A 23,414-nucleotide genomic window follows, 5' to 3' on the forward strand; every position below is an offset into this window, starting at 1 on the left:
TCTGTCTACCTCTACTTCCATTATTTATCAAAGAGCATATTTGGATACCAATTTTAATTTGATGAATTGGGCATATTTTTCATCTGAAATTCATATAATCTTTCCTTTTATGCAATATTCTAAACGCTTCTCAAATCCAACTTTACTTCTTTCAGTAGCAGGAAAGGATGAGATTTTTTTCCTTCCTTTCATGAAGATCTGGATTTCTGGTGCTGACACTGGGACTGAGTTCAATGTTTGCCAGCCTGTATGGGTGATCTCTTTTACTAAGATGGATTTTTTGCTATAATATAGTGCTCAGCAACAGCATTAGCAGACCAGTATTTCCTCACTCATGAGTATCATTCCTGTGATTTGATCCTGCCTAAGAGTGTACTGAATGTAGTGTATATGCTGGAGACATCAGGCTGTTGGATTTTTTCAGTTCTTGCTTAGGAGTGTGTTAAAATGACTTAGGTTGATTCTGTTCATGACACAGAGAAACACTCTGCCATCTCAGGAGAAGGAAGAAAGTTTGTTTTTAAAGCAAGTAAACTTGAACATATAGCAAGGCATCAATTTTTATGTTCTCCTGAATGCTGTCAGATAATGAATGTACACAGTGCAGTATCTATAGTGCCTCTTCTCTAATAAATATCAATGCCTTCTACAGCTCTACTTCTAAACCTACACTGTTGTTTTCAGAATACTTTGATCAGCCTTAAAAGCCAACCCTAAAAGGACATCCAAACACAGCCAACTCACCAGTCACCTAGGATCATCTCCTTTATTTAATGTATACCCAATCAAAAAGATAGTAAAACTTAAAGGTAAAAAAACCTGATGTTCTTCTTAAAAAGTATAGTCTGAGGTGCCAGACCCAGTCCATCTGTGTTTGCAAAGAAAGAGCAACACTTCCGAAAATGGCAACCCTCCTTCAAAAGCACTAACTACAGACAAGTTCATCCTTATTTAATAAATGTCCATTTGCTGTATAACTGAGCTGCCAGGCTGAAGAATGGATACAGTATGCAAGTCAACATATCTTTTCCCATCCCCACTGCCCTTGCTTTCCTATCACGCTTGCTGAATGTACGCTAATCTTCCTCTTGTCTTGTGTTCTCACTTTTCTTGCAGTCGCTGTGAGCGCTTGCCTTGTAATGAAAATAAGGAGTGCCAGAGCCTGCCTCTGAGAATAACCTACTATCACCTCTCTTTTCCTACCAACATTCAAGTACCCACCGACATTTTCCGCATGGGCCCTTCCAATGCTGTCCCTGGGGATAAAATACTGCTGTCCATCATCAGCGGGAACCAGGAGGGTTTTTTCACCACAAAAAAAGTGAACAACCACAGTGGCATTGTGGTCATGCAGCGGCAAATCACAGAGCCCAGAGACCTTCTTCTGACAATTCAAATGCAACTTACCCGCCATGGAACTGTCAACACATTTATTGCCAAACTTTTTGTCTTTGTCTCTGCACAGCTTTGATCTCTAACTTACAGGCATAAGTGACTACATTTCTTCTCTTGAGAGTAGCTTGTTTTTTTTTCCCTCCAATTTTAATAAAGTTTTAGTTCATCTGTTGCATGCTGCACTTGCATTTTATTTACCACGATCATTATAGTTCTTCACTTTCCCCCATCACTGAACATCCCAATTTTGAGAGATTTTCTGTCTACTGAGCATTAATATAAAAAGCAGAAATAAGTGCACATGAAGTAATTATCTGAATATTCTGAAGACTGAAACTATTAAGTTGCTTCACTCAATAGGGGTGTTGGTGTCATCTGAAAAGACACAACTCCATATGCTTAGGTCTAAATATTACAAACAAAATAGATACATAATTTACTGAAACAAATTTAAAGAGTTTCATCATATGGGATATATATATATAATCAAAGTGAATCAAAATGGCACAAATTAGGGCTTTGGCATCTCAGAGACGCCCCAGCACAGAAGTTGCTGTGAAAGCATGGAGCCAGATTCTCAAGTTGCACCAGTTGTCACTGCTGTGTTGTAGCTAGTGCACCTGTGGTGGTACACACCAGGTGCAAATCTCACTTCCGTCTTATCAGGATAATATAAAAAAGAATCTCCTCAAAATAAGATGTATTTTAGACATTTTTTCATCCTCTTTTCTGTAGAATTTCCATTTAATTGTACAACTAATGATGACAAAATAGCCAGGTACTCCTAGCAACATTTAGTAGCAGAGATTCACAGGTTATGTCCTGAGAAGTATCAACAGGAATATTTGAATAAGATATTAATCTCATAATGTTTTAATTTCTCTGACATTCAAATGAAAGCTGGTAAATTTGAAACTCTAAAGACTTTACCTGACAAAGTAGCAGCCTTCAAAAGTCAGCTAGAATTCTAATATCCAAATCTTTCTTGCCTTACTTCTATGATATCAAGAGCTGTATAGACAATACAACTGGATTATTTTTTTTAAATCCTTTTGTACTTTGACCTGGAAGAGGAATTATTTTACTCTTCAGTTCTTGTATTGATACATATCAAAAGCTCAGTCCCAGATGATCTACAAATCAGTGTTCATTGACAACATCCTGGGCTCAATTTCTCTACACAGACAGAACAGTCAGTTGACAGATGAATGAGGAATAATCAGGGTCAAAATACATATTGAGAACATCTACCTATGTAAATACAAAGAGCCGGCAAGATACAAGGTTAGAAACTGGAAACCTCCTAAATCAAGTTCACAAATCTTATTCACCTGGACCCAGGAATTTCTTTATTTGAGATCTTGGGCAGCCTGATCCAGTGCCGGATTTAGTGGTTGGCAACCCTGCCCTGCCAGGGTTAGAATTAGATGATCTTTCAGGTTCCTCCAACCCAAGCCATTCTATGATTGATATGATTATGATTAGCTGCAAGCTGTTGGCTCTTAGGCTCATTGTAAACCATGGACTGGACGGGGACATGATTGCAGCACTCTGCCAAATAGTTACATATAACTCACATTAAAGCTGGGATAAGCTTTATCCCAGCTGGCTCACAGGAGTTTAATTTCAACGAGGAATGCCAATGTTTAATGAGTGTTGATGCATACTTATAAAGCTTCCGGAAGATGCCAGTGGGGATAGAGTCCCCACATTAAATGCTGAAAGCACAATCCCATTCTACTTCAGCTAATGGGATTTCTTGCAGCCCCAGAAGATGCTTGCATATAAATGTCCTCTGGCTGCCAGTTCATTACGAGGCCATAATTAAGTAGGATAAAGATTCAAAAATAACATTTGTTTTAGCAAGCATCAGTTTATGTTTATTTGGCAGGAAAAGAAGAGAGTGTAAGAATCTGATCCTCAGTGTTGTAAAATTCTACCATATTTTATCATTTCATTGCATTCAGCAATTAACTCAAGAATACAGAGATGCTGCAGCATAGATGGAACTTCCAGGAAGATGTAATCATATAGCGCAACTTATGTGTGTGGGTCTTTCCAAATGAAATCAGGGCTCCCGTTCCAAAGAACTTATTCACTGAATCCAGAAGAGAATATGAAAATGAAAGACACCAGACCTCAAGAAGAAAGAAAAAAAACTGTATTCAGGAAAGCATTATATGTAAAACAATCAATGCAACTGAGCTATTTCTTATTTTTTTTCTTTTCTAAGTAAAAAAAAATCTGGAGGAGATAGCTGTTCCAACATTCCAATTTGTGACAGAGAACGCAACTTCAAGGAAAGATTTGAATAAATAAAGCATATAGAAATAAATTTTGCCTATCATAGCACCCACATGTAGGTTGGAGGGTGTGGACATCTTCAGCTAGCTAAAATATCAAATTTTGTGTAAGGGCAGAGCACATCATTAGTAGTAAATATTCAGAATTTGGAATGAACAAAGACATTGTTCAAGAAGATTCCTAAATATGTGCAGTCAAACCATTGCAAGAGCAAAGTGTTACCAAGTGCATTCTGGATAAACTGAGTGCAAAAGAAAGGACACCAGAGAAGGACAATTTAGGCAGTAGAAAATGAAAGCACAAACTTAAGTTCATCAGTGTGAATGGAGCACACACACAAAAGTTGAGCAATTTCTAAGAAAAGAGAGAAAAGATGCAAATAAATAGAGAGGACACAAAAACCTTGCCATGTATGTAATTGCAAGCTGGAAGGATCTAGGCACTGGCTTTAGTTAGTTGCTAACAAGATCACTTCTGGTCATTGTGATCTTCTGTTTCCTAGGTACACACGGGGTACCTAATTCATGTCAGAATACTTTATTCTAGTGAATCAGAAGGTAGAATTATGAACACATATATTACTTAAGGCTTAATTGTAAACAAATTAATGACTTTTTTGGCTGAGAATTTCAGAAACATTTTCATTTGTCAAATGTTCAAGCTGAGGTTGAGGGTAAAGCTTCCTTTCCCTTCCAGGAAGGAGCAAAAGTACTGTGACACTGAAAACTTCATACACTCCCACCAGAATGGTTTTGCGTACAAATCCTCATATCAACAATAGCTTTGAGAATTTAAAATTCTGTATGTATTGTACCAGTACTTCATTAGTTGTAAAAGCCTAAAATGAATTACACAAGCCATTGGTTAATGGTGCCCCTCAAACCTTTGGAAGACCCCATTGTTATTCCTTATATGTTATGTAAAGCAAAGAGTACTTTCAGTTAAATGTTTCAGGATTCTTAAGCATGCTATTGGAAGTAAAACTAGCCTGACTTAGCTGTTATGACCCCTGCACAGTAAAGACTCTATTTGTTGTATGTCTGTGTATGTGTAAACATCCACTAAACTCCCATATACACAGTAGGAAAAAAAAGAGGAAGAGAGGGAAATATACATGGTTGATGCACATTACCTCTGTTCTATTTCTTATGTATTTTGAAATAGACCACTGGAAATAGTCTGTACAATTTATCTCTTCTTTATTGCAGAGATGTAGGGTCATTTAGCTGCTGGAAATTCTTTCCTAATTTGGCAGCTGGGTTTTAAAATAAGAGAGTACAATCTGCTGTTGTAGGATAGACAATGTCCATATATGCAGAATTAATGCCATCATGAGGCATTTCAGCAGAAAGCCTTGTTCTCTTCTAATGTTTAGGAAATCCTGAAATTTTGTACTTGAATAAGGATAGGAAGTAAAGGATCTCCCTTGATCTGTATCTCCATTCTCTAGCTTCACTTCTCACTCTCAACTACGGAATGAGAATAACAAACCAGCAGACGTAAATTAATCGAGCTTCATTCCCGTCTCTTGGAATATGCCAGTTCACATTTGTTGAAGCATGATTTCCTTTTATTATTAATAAAACCGTAAAGGCCCTTGAAACACTTTAAAAAGATGGCTTCTGGGTGTGGGCTTGGGTAACGCATTTTGAAAAGAGCAAGAACCATTTGTTTCTAGAGGCTTCCATTTTTGTTTCCCATTTTCTCAGTGAATTTTTCTTTCTTTTAATCTTTTAATTCCCTCGCTCTGACACTGCAGTCTTTTCTTTCTTTTACTTAGAAATATGAAGAAATGGGCAGGTCAAAGTTGAGATCATTTGTGGGGCTTAGCCACATTGTAAGTCCCAGCACAGCCCTTTCATCTTTCATGAACACAGACTGGGTATTGTGTGAAGTTCTTGAACTGTAAGTGACTTTAAATTCACTCTGGTGGACAAGGGTGAGAAGAAGTCATTTAACTTTTAATAGACTTTCAAGGCCGAGTGAGCAGCTGGTTGAGATAGAATATGGAATGACCCTTTCCATTTCCCCAAACTTAGAATTCAATCCTTGAGGTTTTGAATAACGTGGTTAACTTTTACCTCCTCCAGTTTCCATTTCTCTGTATTTTCTCAGTTTACATGGAAAGGGTTGTGTATGAAAAAGACTGAAGAGAGGTTTTTCTGTTTCTTGCTGCACAAAATATTGGGAAAAGAAAAAAAAAAGTGGAACTTTCTGAGATATCCTGCCAGATTTCCAGAATGGGAACAATTGTTTCTGCTTTATATGACTGATATGAAATTGAATAGAAGGAGGCTTATGTAAATAATTGTAGGTCTACTGAAATTGGTGAGACCATACCAAAGCAATGCATCTGAGGACCTGGTTCTGTTGTAAGGCGACTTTACATGGTATCTTATACTACAGTTCTCCCAAATTTTACACACCGGACTTGATGAAATGGGTTTGAGGTGATTTTGACTGGAACTCTTAGTCGGTATTCTTTTCTTGTTTTTTTGTTTTTTTGTTTGTTTTTTTTTTGTGTGTGTGTGTGTGTGCTTTTTTTTCCCCATGGACTAGCAATTCTGCTAATCTGCTTTTGTCAATGCTTTTGAGGAGCTGGATGAGTACTTGCATCCAGGTTCTAGCTCCCTGGATTGCAAAACACACAAAAAAATAATTTTCAGAACATATATGCATCTCTCTCTTGTTTCTCTTAGTGTCAGACTTGAAAAGACAGATACTATCCGTTGCATTAAATCTTGTCGACCAAATGATGTCAACTGTGTGCTGGATCCAGTCCACACAATTTCCCACACTGTCATTTCACTACCCACATTCAGAGAATTTACAAGACCTGAAGGTAAGCGGTTTGTTCCTTGCTCCATTTAATAGACTACAGCGTATAAAACCTCCACCGGAAATCCTTGCCTAAAGCCAGACTAACTACCAGTGCAGTAAAATGTTTGCACAGTTCAAAATTATAGTGTACTATTCATTTAATTAAAACCTTCAATATCCAGGAGTTTTAATTTTATGGGGCAAAAAAGCAAATCTGAGCTCTAACTCATACGACATATCAGTCTAAGGAAATACTGAGCCTGAAGTCTAATTTACCACATTTACTCACATAATAGCAGTGTGCCCCATTGCTTTTTCTTCCTTCTTGCAGATTTTACTGTAGGAAGTAGGTACTCCTTATACTTTTCTCATCTGTTTACAGTCTGTTGCAAGCTATTGGCAAGTGTCTTGTTCCAAGGATATGACCTTTGTCTCCATGTAGGTCCTAAATCAGAAAATGTAGTATGCATTTATACATCAAGAACTGTGATTTGCTGGCTTTTGACCTCTGAAAAATTAGTGTACATTTTCTAGATATAAAATGAAGGGAAAATTCTATAAAATAAAGGAAGGGAAGGATTGGCCAGAAAGCTTTCTAAGCTAAGATTTTCAAAAAACATCCCAGTGAACAAAAAGAGTTTTCCATCCCCATGTGATGCACTTTAGTGGGTATTTCTTTGATTCCTTCATTTTCCATGGTACCTGAAAGCCTTTATGTCCTGTAGTTCCAGAAGGATTACACTCACTTTGCTTAATTCACATATAAAGAATCAGTCTTTTGCTACTTGCCATTTGTATTCACTTTGAGGCAGCTTTATATGCATCAAGAGGTGGAATGACTGCCTTCATCTCGGCTTCTTTATAGGATGAACCACTCGTCAATTTACTGTGTGATGAAGACACAGGGAGAAAAGAAAGGGAGGGAGAATAGGAAGATCATTCTTAAATTTCTATTTCTTATCCACCCATAGTCTCAACTTTGATTCTTCAGGAAACTGTCCTAAATCAAAGCCAAGGCTGATTCTTCATGTCTCTATCAGTCACTCTCAGTCCCTTCCAGGTAGGGACTGAGTAGGGCAAGAGACATCCCAATCCCTGTTCAATTTAGACACCAATAACTTTGATGCAGAGGTCTGCTCTAAAGAGTACTGTGCATGCTGCCTGCCTTAGCTGGCCCCACTTTGCAGAAAATGGAGGAATGCTCCATAGCCACCTTTATTACCATACACACTCCATCTGTTTTACCAGGTGTACAGGCAGCAGAGCTAAGGATTTAGCCCAGGACTCTTCCCAAGCAGTTTGCTCAGTAGTCATCATGATTTAATAACAAGATATAAGACTTAGCAATCTGAGAGTAATACCAGAGCCCAGAAGACAATCCTGAGCCGTAATTCACTGCATGGCCTTAGGTGAATTATTACAGATCCATGCTTTGGTTTTATCTTCTGTAGAGCAAGGATAATAATGTGAATAATAAAATTTATCTCCCTCACGTAAGGCTTGAAAAATAGTTTATTTATTTATTTATTTATTTGGACCTAAATTCCTCCTCCAATTCTTAAAAAGACTCTACAGTTTGTAATACTGATACCTTGTGTAACTGCCTAAGATAATGAGAGTTCGAAGGTCTACCTGTTTGGTCCCTCTTCTCCCCACCCTGTGGATCCTTAGCACTGTCCTTTTTATGTACATGCCAGAGGTCTGATGCACTTCTAAGAGTGATCTTTCTGGACTCTAAAGTAAAAGTGTTTTGGCTTCAGGGCTTTTTGGATGATACAGGGGGAGAAAATAAATCCATCTGAATGTTCTCATCCCCACAGAAATTCTTTCTTTCCATTTTAAAAGACAAATGAGAAGGAAAGAGAAAGAGATATTAGTCTTCCACTGGCTTTGAGAATAAGTCATTTTGTATCAAATGCTGTTGGGTTTCTCAGTGATATTTTCATTACTTCTCAGTATATTCTGTGATACCTTTTATTTGCAGAGATTATTTTTCTTCGTGCCATTACACCTACATATCCGGCCAACCAGGCAGATATCATATTTGACATAACAGAAGGAAATTTAAGAGAATCCTTTGATATCATCAAGCGTTACATGGATGGTATGACAGTGGGTGAGTAGTCATTTCTACGTACAATACAGTTTCATATTTCAGTAATATTGTAGAACAATGTCAGAGATTTGAGTAATTCCTTCACACCTTGATTCTCAAGGCTCCACTGGTTTAATGTTCTCTTTCTCCAGTCCAGTCTGACTGATTTGTACTCATATAACCTTTAAAAAAAAAAAAAAAAAAAAAATGTTCTTAACATAATTGGCCTAAACCATAATTTCAGAAGCATTTTAGATTTTTATTTTTTTTTTTCAGAATTAACTGCAAATGCAAATGACTTAGCTTTAAAATTATGGGATTTGGCTATTATCAGCAACCCAAATGTAAAGCGGATAGTCTGTCAGCAGAGAGACTGTAAATTTAATTAACTCTTCTTTCTTGTTTAAACAGCATAGCATCAAGGTTTTTTTGGATAATAATTAAATTTTTATTTCCAGAATAAATTTTCTGAATCTGTTCCCTATTTTAATGTTAAATAACAGGCTAGTTCAAGTGTAAATTAATATCACTTTCTGTTGAAGGTAAAAGGGATCTGTCAAATGCCGTGCTTTACAATAAATTTGAAAACCAGAATGAATCATAGACATTTGATTTCCAGCCTCATTTTGGCAGAGGGGAGGTTTACCGGTGTGTGTGTAGTCATGTACTAGACCTGCAACTCATCACATAGGAGAGAGAGGCTGCGGGACAACGTGGGATTGCATATTATGAAAGGTTTCTTCCAGAGCAGAGCTCCTTGGGATGAGAGAATGAATATACGAGGGCTGCTCTGAAGGTAATGCCTCCAGTTTTATTATGTTGGCCCACAATGTCAGAAGCAGATGTTGGAGGCATGGCAACAAGGGTTGAACATTTCCACCATTATTCCGTTACATTTTGTTGCCATACAACAGATGGCAGCAGAGGGGCAGTCCGGAAAAATGGCGTCTGATGTGGAAGGTGTCATTGAATTCCACCATGTGGAAAAAATGGGACCTGTTGGTTCATTAACACTTGCTGAACATTTGTGGAGACCAAACAGTGGATGTGAGCACAGTGAGGCGGTGGGTGGTGCATTTCAGCAGTAGTGACTGGTACAGTGGGTCACCTCCACGGGTGCAGATTTTTACAAGTGCAGCATGCAGGCTCTTGTTCACTGCTGGCAAAAAAATGCATAATTAATGGTGGTGACTGCACTGAAAAATAGTGTTTTGCAGTTGAGAATTTGTTCTATCAAATGCTGCTACCGTGCTCTTTGTATTTGCTGTAGCTTCCGTGGAAATAAACAGGAGGCATCAATTTTGGAGCAATCTAGGTAGCAGGTGTGCTTTATTAAAAAGTGATATTTGATTGCACTATATTAATGCTTATTTATGAAAATAAAGGATGACAGTTCCCAGTGAACATTTGTGCTTCAGCATGTGAATGTGCAAGTTTTGCTCAGCTTTAGACACATGCTTCTAGGCATGCTAGCAGTATTTGTCTGGATGGACACAAAAATCATTGTTCTTCCACAAATTTTGTGATAAGCCATATTCAGTATGATCTGAAGGTGGCACTGTTGCATTTCAGAAGCATGATAGTACAGTGTCAGCTGTACAAAGGTATTACGAACTGTAGATAAAACAAGTCATTAGGTTTATATTTCTTTCTTTATCAAACAGAGGTATACATGTGAATGCTGAGAAAGAGGGAGAGTCTGTTAAAGCAGGACGATAAGATTACAGATTTCAAGAACTGGGTTGATTCTTTAAAACAGTATAAATGTTATCAGATCCCGCAGTAGTTACAGTAGTTTGCTTTTTGTGCTATGTGCTTCTTTCTGTCTGAAATAAGAAAGAAGGATGTGTTTAGAAACTTGACTGGCTAAGGCATTTGCCTGAGGGAAATGTTTCCATTTTGAATAATAGGACTGCATGTCAATGGTATTTTACTTGGTAAACTGGATATATGCCTCACAATGAGAGATATTCCCTGTTGAAAGGATATGATATATGCCCAAATACAGCTCTACGGAAGAATTGGGCAACAGTTTCATCACCTCAGTTCCCCCATGTGCAAAATGGAGATGATATAACATGCCTACTGTCTTAATTAATTCTTGTATGTAAGAATCTTAATTAATTCCTCTATGTAAAAGTACTTCAAGATTAATGGATGGAAGCTGCAAAGTAAACTGCCTGCAGCAGAAAAGAAAAATTAAGCCCTGCCCATGGAGGCTCAGGACAGCATGTTGTCTGGTGGAAATAGGATTGCAAATAATTGTGCCATCAGCAGTTCTGCTGTTCCCATCATAATATCACTTTTCTTGTTAATAAGAATCAGAATGTAGAAGTCTGCTAGATAAATAAATAAGACTGCATCCTAGTCTACAGGAATTAACTATGCTAACTCCCTTTTTAGAAAAGGGGGAAGATTTTGCGTAATGATGGAATAAGAGGAAAGATGTAGGTGATATCAGAAAGATTTATTGGTTATCCCATTAAATTAAAAGAATGTAAAAACTATGGGAATGTAAAATACGGAATTTAGCAGAGCAAATGCCAAACTAGCTGTGTATCCAGCGTCCAGTGTTATAACAGATGAGTATTGAGAAATTTTTCTCCAAAAATAATGACTCAACTATTCTAATCATCAGTTCATATGCTTCTGATTTCTGGGAAAGCATATCTGAACTTCTTAATGACCACTAATGGACAATCTGTTCAGGTTCTTTTAAAACTTTTCTTTGCTTCTTAAAATACGGAGGAAAGAATGCATGTACCCTGATAATGTGTTATAGATGCATGGGTAAAAATACTAAGGTTCATCTTTCATTCTGTTGTAATGTTTCAGGAGAAATTATCAGAATATCAAAGCTATTTTATCTTATAATGGAAAGTAGGTCGCCATTAGATCACCATTTTCTACAAGAGTAAGCATAGAAAACCTCTGCAGGAGTAGCTGCATTTAAGCCGTGTTTGTGTTAATGGAAACGAACAATATGGTCTTGTAAGTGTAACATTAAAAAATGAAAACATGCAGCTTTCTTTTGGAAAAATGCTTAGAGAGAGGGAGGGTCTGTGAAAGATGGATTTTCAGAAGGAAAGCGAGGACGTAGGCATTGACAGAAAATTATGGCCTGAAGAGAGTCAGATCATCAGTTTTAGTCATTATCCCATTAAGTTGACACTGAGCCATCAAAGAGAAGATGTAAAGAAGCTGAGAAATATGTAGGATTGGATGGAGAATGACCGATCAGTCTAGTTTGTGATTTGCTGATGAAGAGATGGGAGCTGAGGTCATAGGAGGAGTGTAGGAGCAGGTTGTGAGGAAGGAAAAAGAGCACTGGAAACAAAGGAAGGATTTAGGTTAGAAGAATAAAGTACAAGCTTTCCCGAAATAGCTGTAGGAGGAGCCACCACCAAGATAGGAGATGAAGGAGACAAGGACACTATTGCAAAGTGAAAGAAAGAAAATATATCAAACGGGAATCAATGACCAGCAGCAGCAGAGGAGCCAAAAGAAGTAAGCACTGACTGCAACAACTAGCTATTCTGCCCTAGAGAAAGTATCTTCCAATGGAACAAAAAGTATCTTCCAATGGAACAGAGGGAACAAAAGCCAGCCTGCTGGGGTGGCAGTACATAGACTTCATGAAATCTGAGAAAAAAAAAAAAGAGAAAAAAAAAAGAATTGTGCTCACAGTTACTTCCAATATTTCTACCCAATTGTATTAGAATGCCAGACTCCTTTCTTTCCTTGTACCAAAAGTGCTAAGCTCTCTGTTGCCTGGTGTCGTTACAGGCCAAGGGGCCACTGAATCCAAAAGATTCAACTTGAAGTTAACAACTGCACATCATTTGTTAGCATGGGTGGAAAAAAAGAAGCTCAGACCTATCCAGTTTTGTTGTTTTTTTTTAAAGCTTTTATAGACTTCTCACTGCATTCCTCCTTTAACCAGCTGTCAGTGAAAAATGAAGAATGCATTTTCAACCTGTACAAAAATGTCCTATTAAGGCCTAAGGTATTATCAGATACTATAAAACATTTTTGCCCACAGCTATGCATTCATTTCCTTAGGTGACTGTAATACCACCTTGTAGTCTGGTAAACATCAGGAAAGTTTTAAAACTTCTTAATACAACTAAAAGTACTGTTGGCAGGATGAAATCTTCCCCACCACATTTGATGGCAACATAAGCCTATATTTTTTTGCTTGTTAAGCAGAATGATACTATTCTTAGCACAATCCAGAGCCAATACAATTAGGAGAGCTTCCCAGGGGTGTTGTGCTGGTGCTTGAATGTGCTGATATCATCAGTTGCTTATAATTTTACAGATATGCACTACTACTCTCCATAGTGATTGGTATATACATGCATTCATATTTTTGAAATGGTATTGTTACTGGAGGTATCATTTATATTGTGCTACTGAACGTGTTTTTCAGCTTGCAGTGAGATCTAGGATTTGTTCTATGGTTTACTTAAAACAATTATTTGAGGAAGTTTAATTTATCATCGTTCCTGTCATTTATATTCTTCTCTGCCACCAAATAGCAAAAGACAATGATGTCAGTTACATTTGCAAGGGTTCCACTGCCGAACTCTGTCCCCTTTCCAGGCTCTTCATCATGTGCGATAGCTCATGATGTGTGATGTGACTGTTGAACCATTACAGAGAGTGTCTTAACTACTGGTGTTGCAACACTGGATTTATTGGTAGTCTAATTTTCACTATAATACCACGATCCTTTAGTATATTCCAGAGTCTGGACAGAAACGTTTTAAAAATGAGTCAAAGGTAAACCAAAAATAGATGGCAAATGTTATTGTGCTTGCAGGATCCCATACTGGTTGGATGTGGAAGTAGGAAACTGAACACTTTTTTTCCTTTTGGGCAAACCTGCCCTTAGCACGAAGACACTTCAGTATCTCACAAGCAATTTGTCTATTCCCAGTTACAGCAAAGTGTTTTCACAGTCAGCATGTGCGTGTTTGTGTGGCCTGTTAAATTCAGTCGTTGGGCTACTAAACATGGGTTTTGACCTTTGACAGGGGACACTGAAGTGCCAGGCAAGTGCCTTCACATTTCTCTCTGCCTCTGTATGCTGTTTCTCTGCTCTCTTTACCTTTCAGCCAGAAGCTGGCTGGCTCTTACTGTGCCTTTGTACAGTATTTAGCATAATGAGATCCTTGGACTGATTTGGGCTTTCTGGCAGGGAAGTAATGCTGAAAGTAGCAACTCACCTACAGCTGCTTTGCTGCACTGAAATTGAGCCCAGGCGAAGGCAGAGCCGAAGTGTCCAGCAGAGATGCAGTGTTTGCAGGGGCAAGGATTTCAGCACATACGTTATCTTCCCTTGTGGATACTCTTACTGGAAAGTAAGCAACAATAGCCAACTTTTGTCATGACTATAATGTCATTAGCATGAAACAACAATGGTGTCTGGCAATACAAAAACGATGCTGTCCAGTCATTCACAAATAGCACACAGAGCAGTGACATAATTCAGCAGGTTTTTAGACAAGCCCTTGCAGCCTTACATTAAAAAAGACACAAGCCCTTTCAGTATTTTTGTTCTAATTGTAGCCAGGCTTGCCCCTTTCACAATAGGAGCCCCTCTGCACAGAATATCTTGCAAGTTTTTTTCTATACCCGCTTGCCCTCTCAAAATTAGTAGCTATGCATTTGCAACTTGGGAGCCCAGAAGCTATTTGGTAAATGGGATCCTAGATTTATTGCCTGAACCTGCCCTTCTCAGATGCTGCTGACTGCACTGTGCTGTAGTCAGATCTCTCAAAACCCTCCCTTCCCTCCAGAAAAAATGGTAGGCTGCAGAGCTCTTCTGGAGGCAAGCAGGCATCTCTAGCAGGAGGTGAATTTTCATTTCACAGCTGAGAATTGCTGAAAGTTCTTTTCTGGTGAGAATGAGTCTCGTGCTGGAACCAAATGTCATTCCTAGGGCCAGATTTTGCTCCAGCACATTGAAGGTATCTGCTTAATCCCACTTTTCTGTGATCAATATTCATTTCATCCGTTGGGTGGGAAGATGTAATGTATTACAAAAGCATTAATCCAGTCCTCCTTTGATTACAGTTTTCATGATCCAGAATAATAATAAAATATATAATATTATAATATATAATAAAAATATAATAATAAAATAATAATAAAATAAATAATGATACTGCAACTCTGACAAAGTTTTGTGAGCTGCTGCATGAAGCATAGATCCTGCCAGCTTGGGAGAGAAAGTGACTGAGTCAGAGAAGAGCTAAAGGGACTGCTGAAGGTTGTTGGCTCACATTGCGTAGCATGCATTTTTTGGTATTAATTTCAAACTCTGGGCAGAAATATTATATGAATGAGTGAATAAAGCCACATTTGTAATCCAGTACCAAGAAACATATTATAGAATTCCTCTTGCTTTGACCCAGTTTAAAGAGTACTTGAAAACCTGCTTTTCTGAGGATCTCCAAGTGTGAAATATTTGTTTAGCACATTAAGCTACTTTAGCTGGTGCTCCTGAGTTTGTGTGTTCATAGTAGGAATTTCACTCTTGCAGTAGTTCCTACACCCTATAAAAGCTGGAGACAGAAGATAAGATACTCAAAGTATATCGTAAATCTTTCCCTACATGATGCAAAAATGCATGGCACATATAAAAAGAACAGTTTTATTTTTAAAGGGGCCAAATGTTGTGGTGACCTCTTATTTCAGCCTTATTTTCTGAATTTGGTCAGGGATTAATCCACATTTACATTCAGAAATTATCTTTTATGAAAAATTCTGCAAATAATGCCAGCAGAGCTGTTGCCTCTACATGATGACTGAGCAGCTATCTAAAGGCTTTCATGGCAAATCCTCAGGATTAGGTACATTTTCTTCCTTGATAGATTGAATCACAGAGCTATAGCATGCTGTATGCCATAATGTGGCTCTTTGCCAAGAAATGTTTAGGATTACAAAAATTAGCTGCCCAGGTGCCATGGTTATATTACTGTATCACAACTTGGCTGAAACTGAATAATGCAGTAATGAGATGAGGTTGGGTAAACTCAGCCACTCTCCCTTAATGGACTAACTACATGCATGTTAAGCACTTAGGTGTTACTGTGATGGGCATTAAACCTCGAGTAAAAAGGACTGTGAAAATAAAGTATCAGGAAGCTGATATATGTAATTTTGAATAGTTTCAAAGTCTGATTTTCAATTCAGCCTTAACGTTTCTCCACCTGTTTTTGTAATACATAAGATTCTTATACTACACAAAGTGTGATGCATTCTCCAAGGAGGAATAGGAAGGATTAAAATATTTATGGTGGAAACTATTTTTTAATGAGACTACCTCAAGTACAGTTATTGCATTTTAGGCGTGAGTGATTTCACAGCATTGTCAACATTAAAAGCCATTGCAAGTTTTGGCTGGAAGGCAAACCAGAGATCTAAAAGCACTCTGAGTTTGCCAAACCAAGTTAAGAGCGCATCTCTCTGAAGTTATTTGGTATCCTTAATAAAGATCATAGTATTTGTAAACTAGCCAAACCTCAGTAAAATCAAAGGTTGTTTTTAATTCTTTCATAATACCAAGGCTCCATGTGATCCAACATGACAGATAATAGCTTTGAAAACATTTACCATTTGTTTCTGGCCAAAAATAAATTAATACCATGAGGCCCTCTTTATTGCCTCTTTATTTGATGCATTTCAGCAATCAAGGCTTTCTAGAGAAGCCCAAGTGTTAATGAAACAACTTTGTTGAGTAGTTGAAGGATACAGTTCATAATAAATTGAATCCCAAATTTCTAATCTGCTGAAGAAGGCAAAAAGATCCTGTTTTCTTAGGTACAAGCTGAAATGCAACTCATTTACTGTAATTTCTTTCTTAATTTTCTTTTATTCAGAGATAAAATGAAAGACAAAAAAAGAAGCAGGTAAAAAATTTAAGCTAAACTAAAGGAAGACCTGTACAGTAGGTGAGAATTTCAGAGATCATGAGTACCTGTAGAGTGTTAGACACAATTATGAGATCAGATTTTAAATGAGAACCTTGTCTTTACACGGTTCCTAAATGATCACTCTGTCCAAGAGACACTGTGTACATATTAGGCATGTGAGCAATAGCTATCAATGTTACATGCTCTTCTTTTCTGAGGGGTGTCTTCCTCTAGATCTGATACTCCTTTATATCTTTTGGAAAAGGATCCAGTATGTCTCTGAGCTGTGCTGTTAAACTGTTGAACAGACCTGAGGACAGACATTTTGCTTGATTCAGAAATAATGTGCCACTACAGTCAATGCTGCGCCAACTGACCCACATCATTAGGAGTCATGTTCATGCTATTGGTGCAGTATTCACTGTTTCAAAACCTGAATTGCTGTTGCCTTTTTGTTCCCCAGTAGGAAAAACTGATGTTGTAATAAGGGATCTGAAATTCTGTTGATGCTCAAAAGGGAAATCTCCAGTCTACATTTGCAAAAATACTCTGGCCTTTTCCCTTCTGTCAGCATTAGTGCTTCTATAGCAAATTTCATTTTTGTTTATCTTTCAGGTATTGATCCAAGAGAAGGGGTGGAGGATATAGGACTACTATTTTTTATCTTAAGCCAACAGAGAAATGTGGCTTATGAAAATGTAATTGTACATCTCCAAACTTACTTCTATAGCATTTTATAAGCACTTGTTTTCTCACCAGTTGAAAGTTCTTAGGAATTTGAACAAAGGTCTGGGAGAACAATATTTCAAAAGCACATGTTTTTCAAAATCTTGTCCCAGATACTTCAGCAAAGATTTGTACAGCAGTTACACTCCTATGAAGCAGCTCTGCATTAGCATGGAAACCTTGAAAACGTTGGGCTCTAAACTTCATTCTCCTAATCTATTCTTTTATGAAATGCTTACCATCAAACTTGAATGAAGGTCTAATTCACAATGTTGTGAGGGCAATATACTTCAAAGCAAGAGGAAATCTATTTCAGTACTAGCATTTTGATTAATGAGTTTTCTGAATCCTTTAACCGTATTTATGTTTGTCAGGTGTGACAGTTCCAGGATTAATGATATCTTCAGAGCTATTTTTCTGTGTATGGTTTGATGCCTGCAGTGATGATTACCATGAAATATTTCATTTTCCAAAGAACATCCACTTATTAATAAAGCAGATTATATAAAAAGCTATAGAATGCCACATAGCAAGAGTCTGCATTGTTATTGTCACAAATAATTGAGAGAAATATACATAGCTTTCACATACACACACAAAAGTGATAAACAAAAACAATGAAAAGGTCTGTTAAGCTTTTGAAAGATGGAGGAATCTAAGGTGTGCATTAACCTTCTGAAGTCAGCAGACATCTGGTGGACTGGGAAATACCTGCAATTTGACAGCTAGATTGTGCCTTTAGGCACAGTCATGAACTAGGGGAGTGGAGGACTGCGTGTAAGACTGCCTACAGAGGCACAGCCTTCTGTGCTGAAGTGCAACAAGAAGGGCTTCTACAAGTTCATCAGTAGTAAAATGAAGACTGCCCCAGTTGGGGCAGAAAATCTTGTGACAAAAGACATAGGGAAAGTTTAAGTATTCAACGCCTTCTTTTCTCATTCTTTACTGATAAGACTGGTCTTCAGGAGTCACAAGACTCTCAGAACAATTGGAAGGTTTGTAGCAAGAAACCCTTGTTCTTGTTGAAGGGGGATTATGGTAGGGAGCATTCAAACAAACTAGACTTACCAAGGGTCTGTGAGACCTGTTGGGGTACGCGCACAAATACTGAAGGAACTGATTGATGTCACTGCAAAACCATCCTCAACTGTTTTTAAAAGACTGTGGTGATCAACAGTTCCTGAGGATTGGAAGAGAGCAAATATCACTTCAGTCTTCTAGAATGGCAAAAGGAGGTTCTGTGGAACTACAGCTCAGTCAGCCTCACCCCAACCTCTGGGAAGGTGATGGAGCAAATCCACATGGAAGCTATTTTCAAATATACTGAGGACAAGAAGGCAACTGGGAGTACTCAGCAAGTGTTTATGAAGGGAAAACAGTTCCTGATCAATCTACAAGCTGTCTACATAGAGATTGTTGGATGAGTGAAAGAGAGGAAGAGAGCAGATGTTGCTTTAAAAACTTTAGCAAGACTTTGAACATTATCTCCTTCAACAGCTTCACAGGCAACCTGAGGAAATGTGGACTATATATGTGGATAGTGAGGTGGTCTGAAAAAGAGCTAAACTACAAGGCTTAGAGTGTTGTGAACAACAGCATGAAGTCCAGCCGGCAGCCAGTCACTAGTGGTGTATCTGAGGGATCAACCAATACTGTTTAACATCTTCTTTAATGACCTGGATGAAGTATCAACAGTGCACCTTAAGAGGTTTGTAGAGAACACAGAATTGTGAGGAGTGGCTGATAGGCCAGAGAATTGGGCTGCTGCCCAGAGAGACCTTTGCAGGTTGGGGAAAATGGGCTAATAGGAATCTCATGAAGTTTGGTAAAGGGAAGTGCAAAGTTTTTTTCCCTGGGCAGGAATAATCTCATACTCTAGCACAAACTGGAAGCTGACAAGCTGCAAAGTAGCTCTGGAGAAAAAGACTTTTGTGTCTTGGTGGACACTGTTATCATGAGTCAAAGGCAGGCAATAGCCTCCTGGTCTGCATTAGGAATGGTGTTGTCAGCAGATTGATTAAAGGATATGATCCTCTTCTCTGGTAAGACACATCTGAAGTGCTGTGTCCTGGTACAAGACAGATGTGGGTAAAATCCAGAAATATGTGCTGAAGAGGATCAAGGCACTGGAGCATCTGCTGTATGAGGAAACTCTGAAAGCTGGAACTGTCCTGCCTGAATAAGAGAAGGCTCAGGGAGAATCTTATTGATGTGATGAGGGGAATAAGGAAGATAGAGTTAGAGTCTTCATGGTAGTCTCAATGAAATGGCAAGTCAAAGGGTATAAATGGAAATACTATAATTTCCATTCACACATAAGAAAAAAATGTTGGTTTTTTTGTTTGTTTTGTTTTGTTTTGTTTTGTTACTATGAAGGTAGTTGAACATTTGAACAAGTTGTGTCTTGAAGTCTCCATGATTGGAGATATTCAAAACCTGACTGGACACAGCCAAGAGGAACATGCTGTAGGTGACTGCTTTGAGAAAGAAATTGTAGGAGGCAGTCTTCAGAAGTGTCTTCCATTCTCAGCTACTCTGTTATTTTGACTGTGGTGTTGTTGAAAGCATGACAAGATTGCTACTACAGAAACATTTTGTACCATTTACTCTGTGAAATGCAGTAAGATATTCTCTAATGTGTGACACCTGAAGTGTTAGATTTTCAAATTGGAATTATCAAGGAGTCAAGGAATTATCCAATATCAAGGAATTATACAAGAGGATGTTCACTTATCGTCTACTCAGGCATGGTATAGGAGTCAGTAACTACTCCAGTAACTAGCTGACAGAAGTAATTTAAGGATTGGAAATCATTACATTGACACAAACTTTTAGAATAAAGAGAAGCTACTAGGAATGGAGTTTAATTAAGCTTTAATTCATGCAGAGCTTTAAACATTTTGACAGAAAAAAAAATGGATAAAATAGCTCAAACTATATGTCTTCTGTTTGCAGCCAGTCTGTCAGTTGTTTTTCAACCTTATTGATGAGGTTTGTGTGTTTGTAGTGAATACTGAAGAAGAAATAACCCTTTCCTTATAAATCTCAACATGAATTCTTTGAATTGAGGTCTACAGAGCCAAAAAAAAAATAAAAAATAAAAAAAAAACCCTAAAAAAAAAACCTAAAAAATTGACCTGTGTAGTTTTTGCTTCACACAGTAGATATGTATTTACATGTTGTAGACTGATATAGTCTGGTATTCAAGCCTAACCTGCAACTTGTCTGTGTTGTCTGTGGTTTGATCCAAAGAAGCATTTACTCATGGCTGGATTTTTTTCCTGCTCATTTCTGGAATGATCCTATCATCACTGCCTTTTAAAATAGCCACTGCAATATTCATTTCCCTAACCATAAACTTCCTAATTGCCTGAACATCTCTTCTGAAACGATGACTAGGCTGTTAAGTAACACTGATGCATCTGAGGTGTTACTCTTAATTTTGAAAATCTTGGCCAGCAGTATAAAGCAAGAGGCCTTGAGGATAAAAGCAAATTTCAAATTATAGTTCAGATCTTGCATTAACATGAGGAGAACGGCCTTCTTGTATTGCTTAAGGGAAGCTCATAAGCATGCTTTTCACCTACAAAAAGTTCATTGCACATTACAACTACTGTGCAGATGTTTGAGGCTAGTTTCCTTTAACAGCCAAACAATAGCCTTAAATTCCAGGAGGCTGCAATGCTTTATTTTTGTAGACTTCATGTTTGCAAAGCTGTAAAAAAGACCAGAGAGCTTCTTGTGGGGAAACAGAATTAGAGATCTAGGAACAGCCAAACATGGGACTTCATGACATAGGTAGAGATTATTTGGAAGTTACTATAAAGCCCAATAAAATAATCATTTCATGTTCTAAATGTTCATTCCAAGGACGAGGAAAACAGGTAGAGAAATGGTCTGTCTTGTAGGTGTAATTCATCTGAGATGTTCCATCTGAACAAAAAGGACAGCACTAACTCTCACCGTATAACAGCACATTTTCTTTCTGTGAAGAACCTTTCTGTGATATTTTTCAAAAGGGCCACAAATTGTGATGGACTTCAGCTTTCACTGACAATCACATCTGTATTCTCATATCCTGAAGATTAGGAAATATGGGGGGGAAATGGATTTCATTGTGCTCTTAAGCATCTCACGCAAAATTTTATGATTTTATTTATCTCGTTCATAATCTCTGGAATAGAAATGAATATATTGCTACCAAAACATCACATTCTGCATAAGAAATCTTACTTTTTTTTTTTCTTTTCTTTTTCTTCTAGTATGTATTTCTACCTTTCTCTTGTTAATGCTAATACCCTGCTCAAATTTTCAGCCCAGCTCTCCTGCTTGCCTCACTGGCTAGTACTTGATTAGGAATTGCCTGGGAATCTCAGAGTGAGAGACCTAATAAAACAGGCTGTGCATCAGCCTGGTGAAGCTTCATCACACACAGAATTACCATGTGAATCCTGGGAGATTCTGTAGTTTTCACAGTCCTTAGAACCTTTGCCATCTATGACTGTATTTTCTAATGGAGCCATATTCCACACAGAATTCATGTCATATTTAATATATTAAATTTCAGTTAATTCTAAGTAATGCAAAATATTCTTTTTTTTCTTTAATATAGTCAGTATGTCCACTTTCATTAGAGTGAATGAAGACTAGCTCTCAATTGTGCTGTTAGATTCTGCTTTGTGGAAGTTGATTTTAATAATACATGGCCAGGATGCAAATGCAAATGCAAATGCAAAAAAAAAAAAAAAGTAGTAGCTGTGAGTGGTTATTTTGAAGGAAAAGTGAACAACGAAATATGCTTAGACTTGTTTGTCTACCTATAGTATTTCAAAAATCTCATCCTTGCTATTTAGGTAACTTTTTACGTAGTGTTTATTTTAAAACAAAATGAACCAAAAGGTGTGTTTTGTTCTATTTAGGGTTGGATTAATGTGTTCAGTACAGAATGCAGATTCAGAAAAGCAAATTGGTTCTTTTTTTTCCACAAGTTCAAGCTCCTTCAGGACTTTCACACCATCCATCCCAAGTTCAGTCATTTTGTGGTCAGTTTTTAGTTGACCACAAATCATACAAGTAAACAATGTAAAAAAAAAAACTAGAAATTTTTCTTAAGTAAATCATTTATTGCCAGAAAAGATGGCTAAACTAATACTTGCCTGTAATGTCAAGTGTGAAGTTTGGTACTAATGAGAAAAGAGCAATGCTTTGGATACAAACTGATAGTAAAAGCTGAGTCAACTTGCCACCTGAGAAGAATCACAGGAAGGAGACTGTGTGTGTGTTATGAGCACAAAGAATACCAGCCTTCAGCATGTGATGACCAGAACAGAACAATGTAACTGTAACACAGCGTAGAGGAAAAGATGGGAAGGTGGTAAAAAGAAAAGAGAATCCGTGCTTGTTCCTTAACATAAGGCTTGCAGTGCTGTTGATGGGATTGATGACATTTTTGATAAGTGTATTTATTGTACTTCCCAGAGAGTAGCTCACAGGTTATTGGGAAGAACAGCATTTGATTTGGAGGTAGTGTGCAATGTTTATATATACCCAAAAACACAGGCCTGCATACACATATTCAGGTATGAGGAGATTTACTTCAGCAGATCCCCTCTTCCAGCAGCCAACAAGTACAGCTCCCCAGTCATCAGCTGCACCCATTGCCTCTCTCTCCAGCCCCTGATCCCTTGCCCACTCATCTAACACTTCTCCAATTGATTCTGTGGGGGGATCTGAGGATTTCTTTCTGAAGAAGAGTACTTTTAAATGGATGCAATTTATATTTGCGCTGTTCTTGTGTAATTACAAATATAAACATTTGAATAGAATCAGGAATCTCCCCTGTGGAAAATCTTTTCAACCTTTGCCTCCAGAACAGAAAACATGATTAATTCTCTCTGCCAACCCAAAACAGCCTTTTCTAGTGGCAATGTGAAAATAAGGTTCATGCTCACTGTTTCTGCTTTGCTTTCTGGCTAGCCACGAAATCCTGTTAGAGGAGCTTTCTCTAGAGAAAATGCAAATGCAGTGTTCTGCAAATGGTGTAAGGAACACAATGACCCAGATTCAGTGCAAGTGTAATTGCTGCAGATTTTTTGGTTAGTAGTGAAGAGGAGAGGAGAGGAGAGGAGAGGAGAGGAGAGGAGAGGAGAGGA

The 23,414-nt window shown here is 37.8% G+C and overlaps 1 protein-coding gene across 3 annotated transcripts in view; it reads left to right on the forward strand.

Moving 5' to 3' along the window:
* FBLN1 (fibulin 1) overlaps window positions 1-23,414 on the forward strand; it is an 84,270-nt gene that overhangs the window by 51,711 nt on the left and 9,145 nt on the right. For 2 of the 3 annotated variants that reach the window (XM_042835016.1, XM_042835019.1), the window contains exons 15-16: window positions 6,399-6,541; window positions 8,504-8,635. In XM_042835016.1, coding sequence (XP_042690950.1) covers window positions 6,399-6,541; window positions 8,504-8,635 — 275 coding nt within the window. Of the gene's footprint in view, window positions 1-1,116; window positions 1,568-6,398; window positions 6,542-8,503; window positions 8,636-23,414 lie in introns of those variants that run through there. The other variant, XM_042835018.1, reaches the window with a different exon arrangement.

Source organism: Centrocercus urophasianus, unplaced genomic scaffold (assembly GCF_019232065.1).
Source record: "Centrocercus urophasianus isolate 14NV4802_14NV808 unplaced genomic scaffold, USGS_Curo_1.0 seq_5, whole genome shotgun sequence".
NCBI lineage: Eukaryota > Metazoa > Chordata > Aves > Galliformes > Phasianidae > Centrocercus > Centrocercus urophasianus.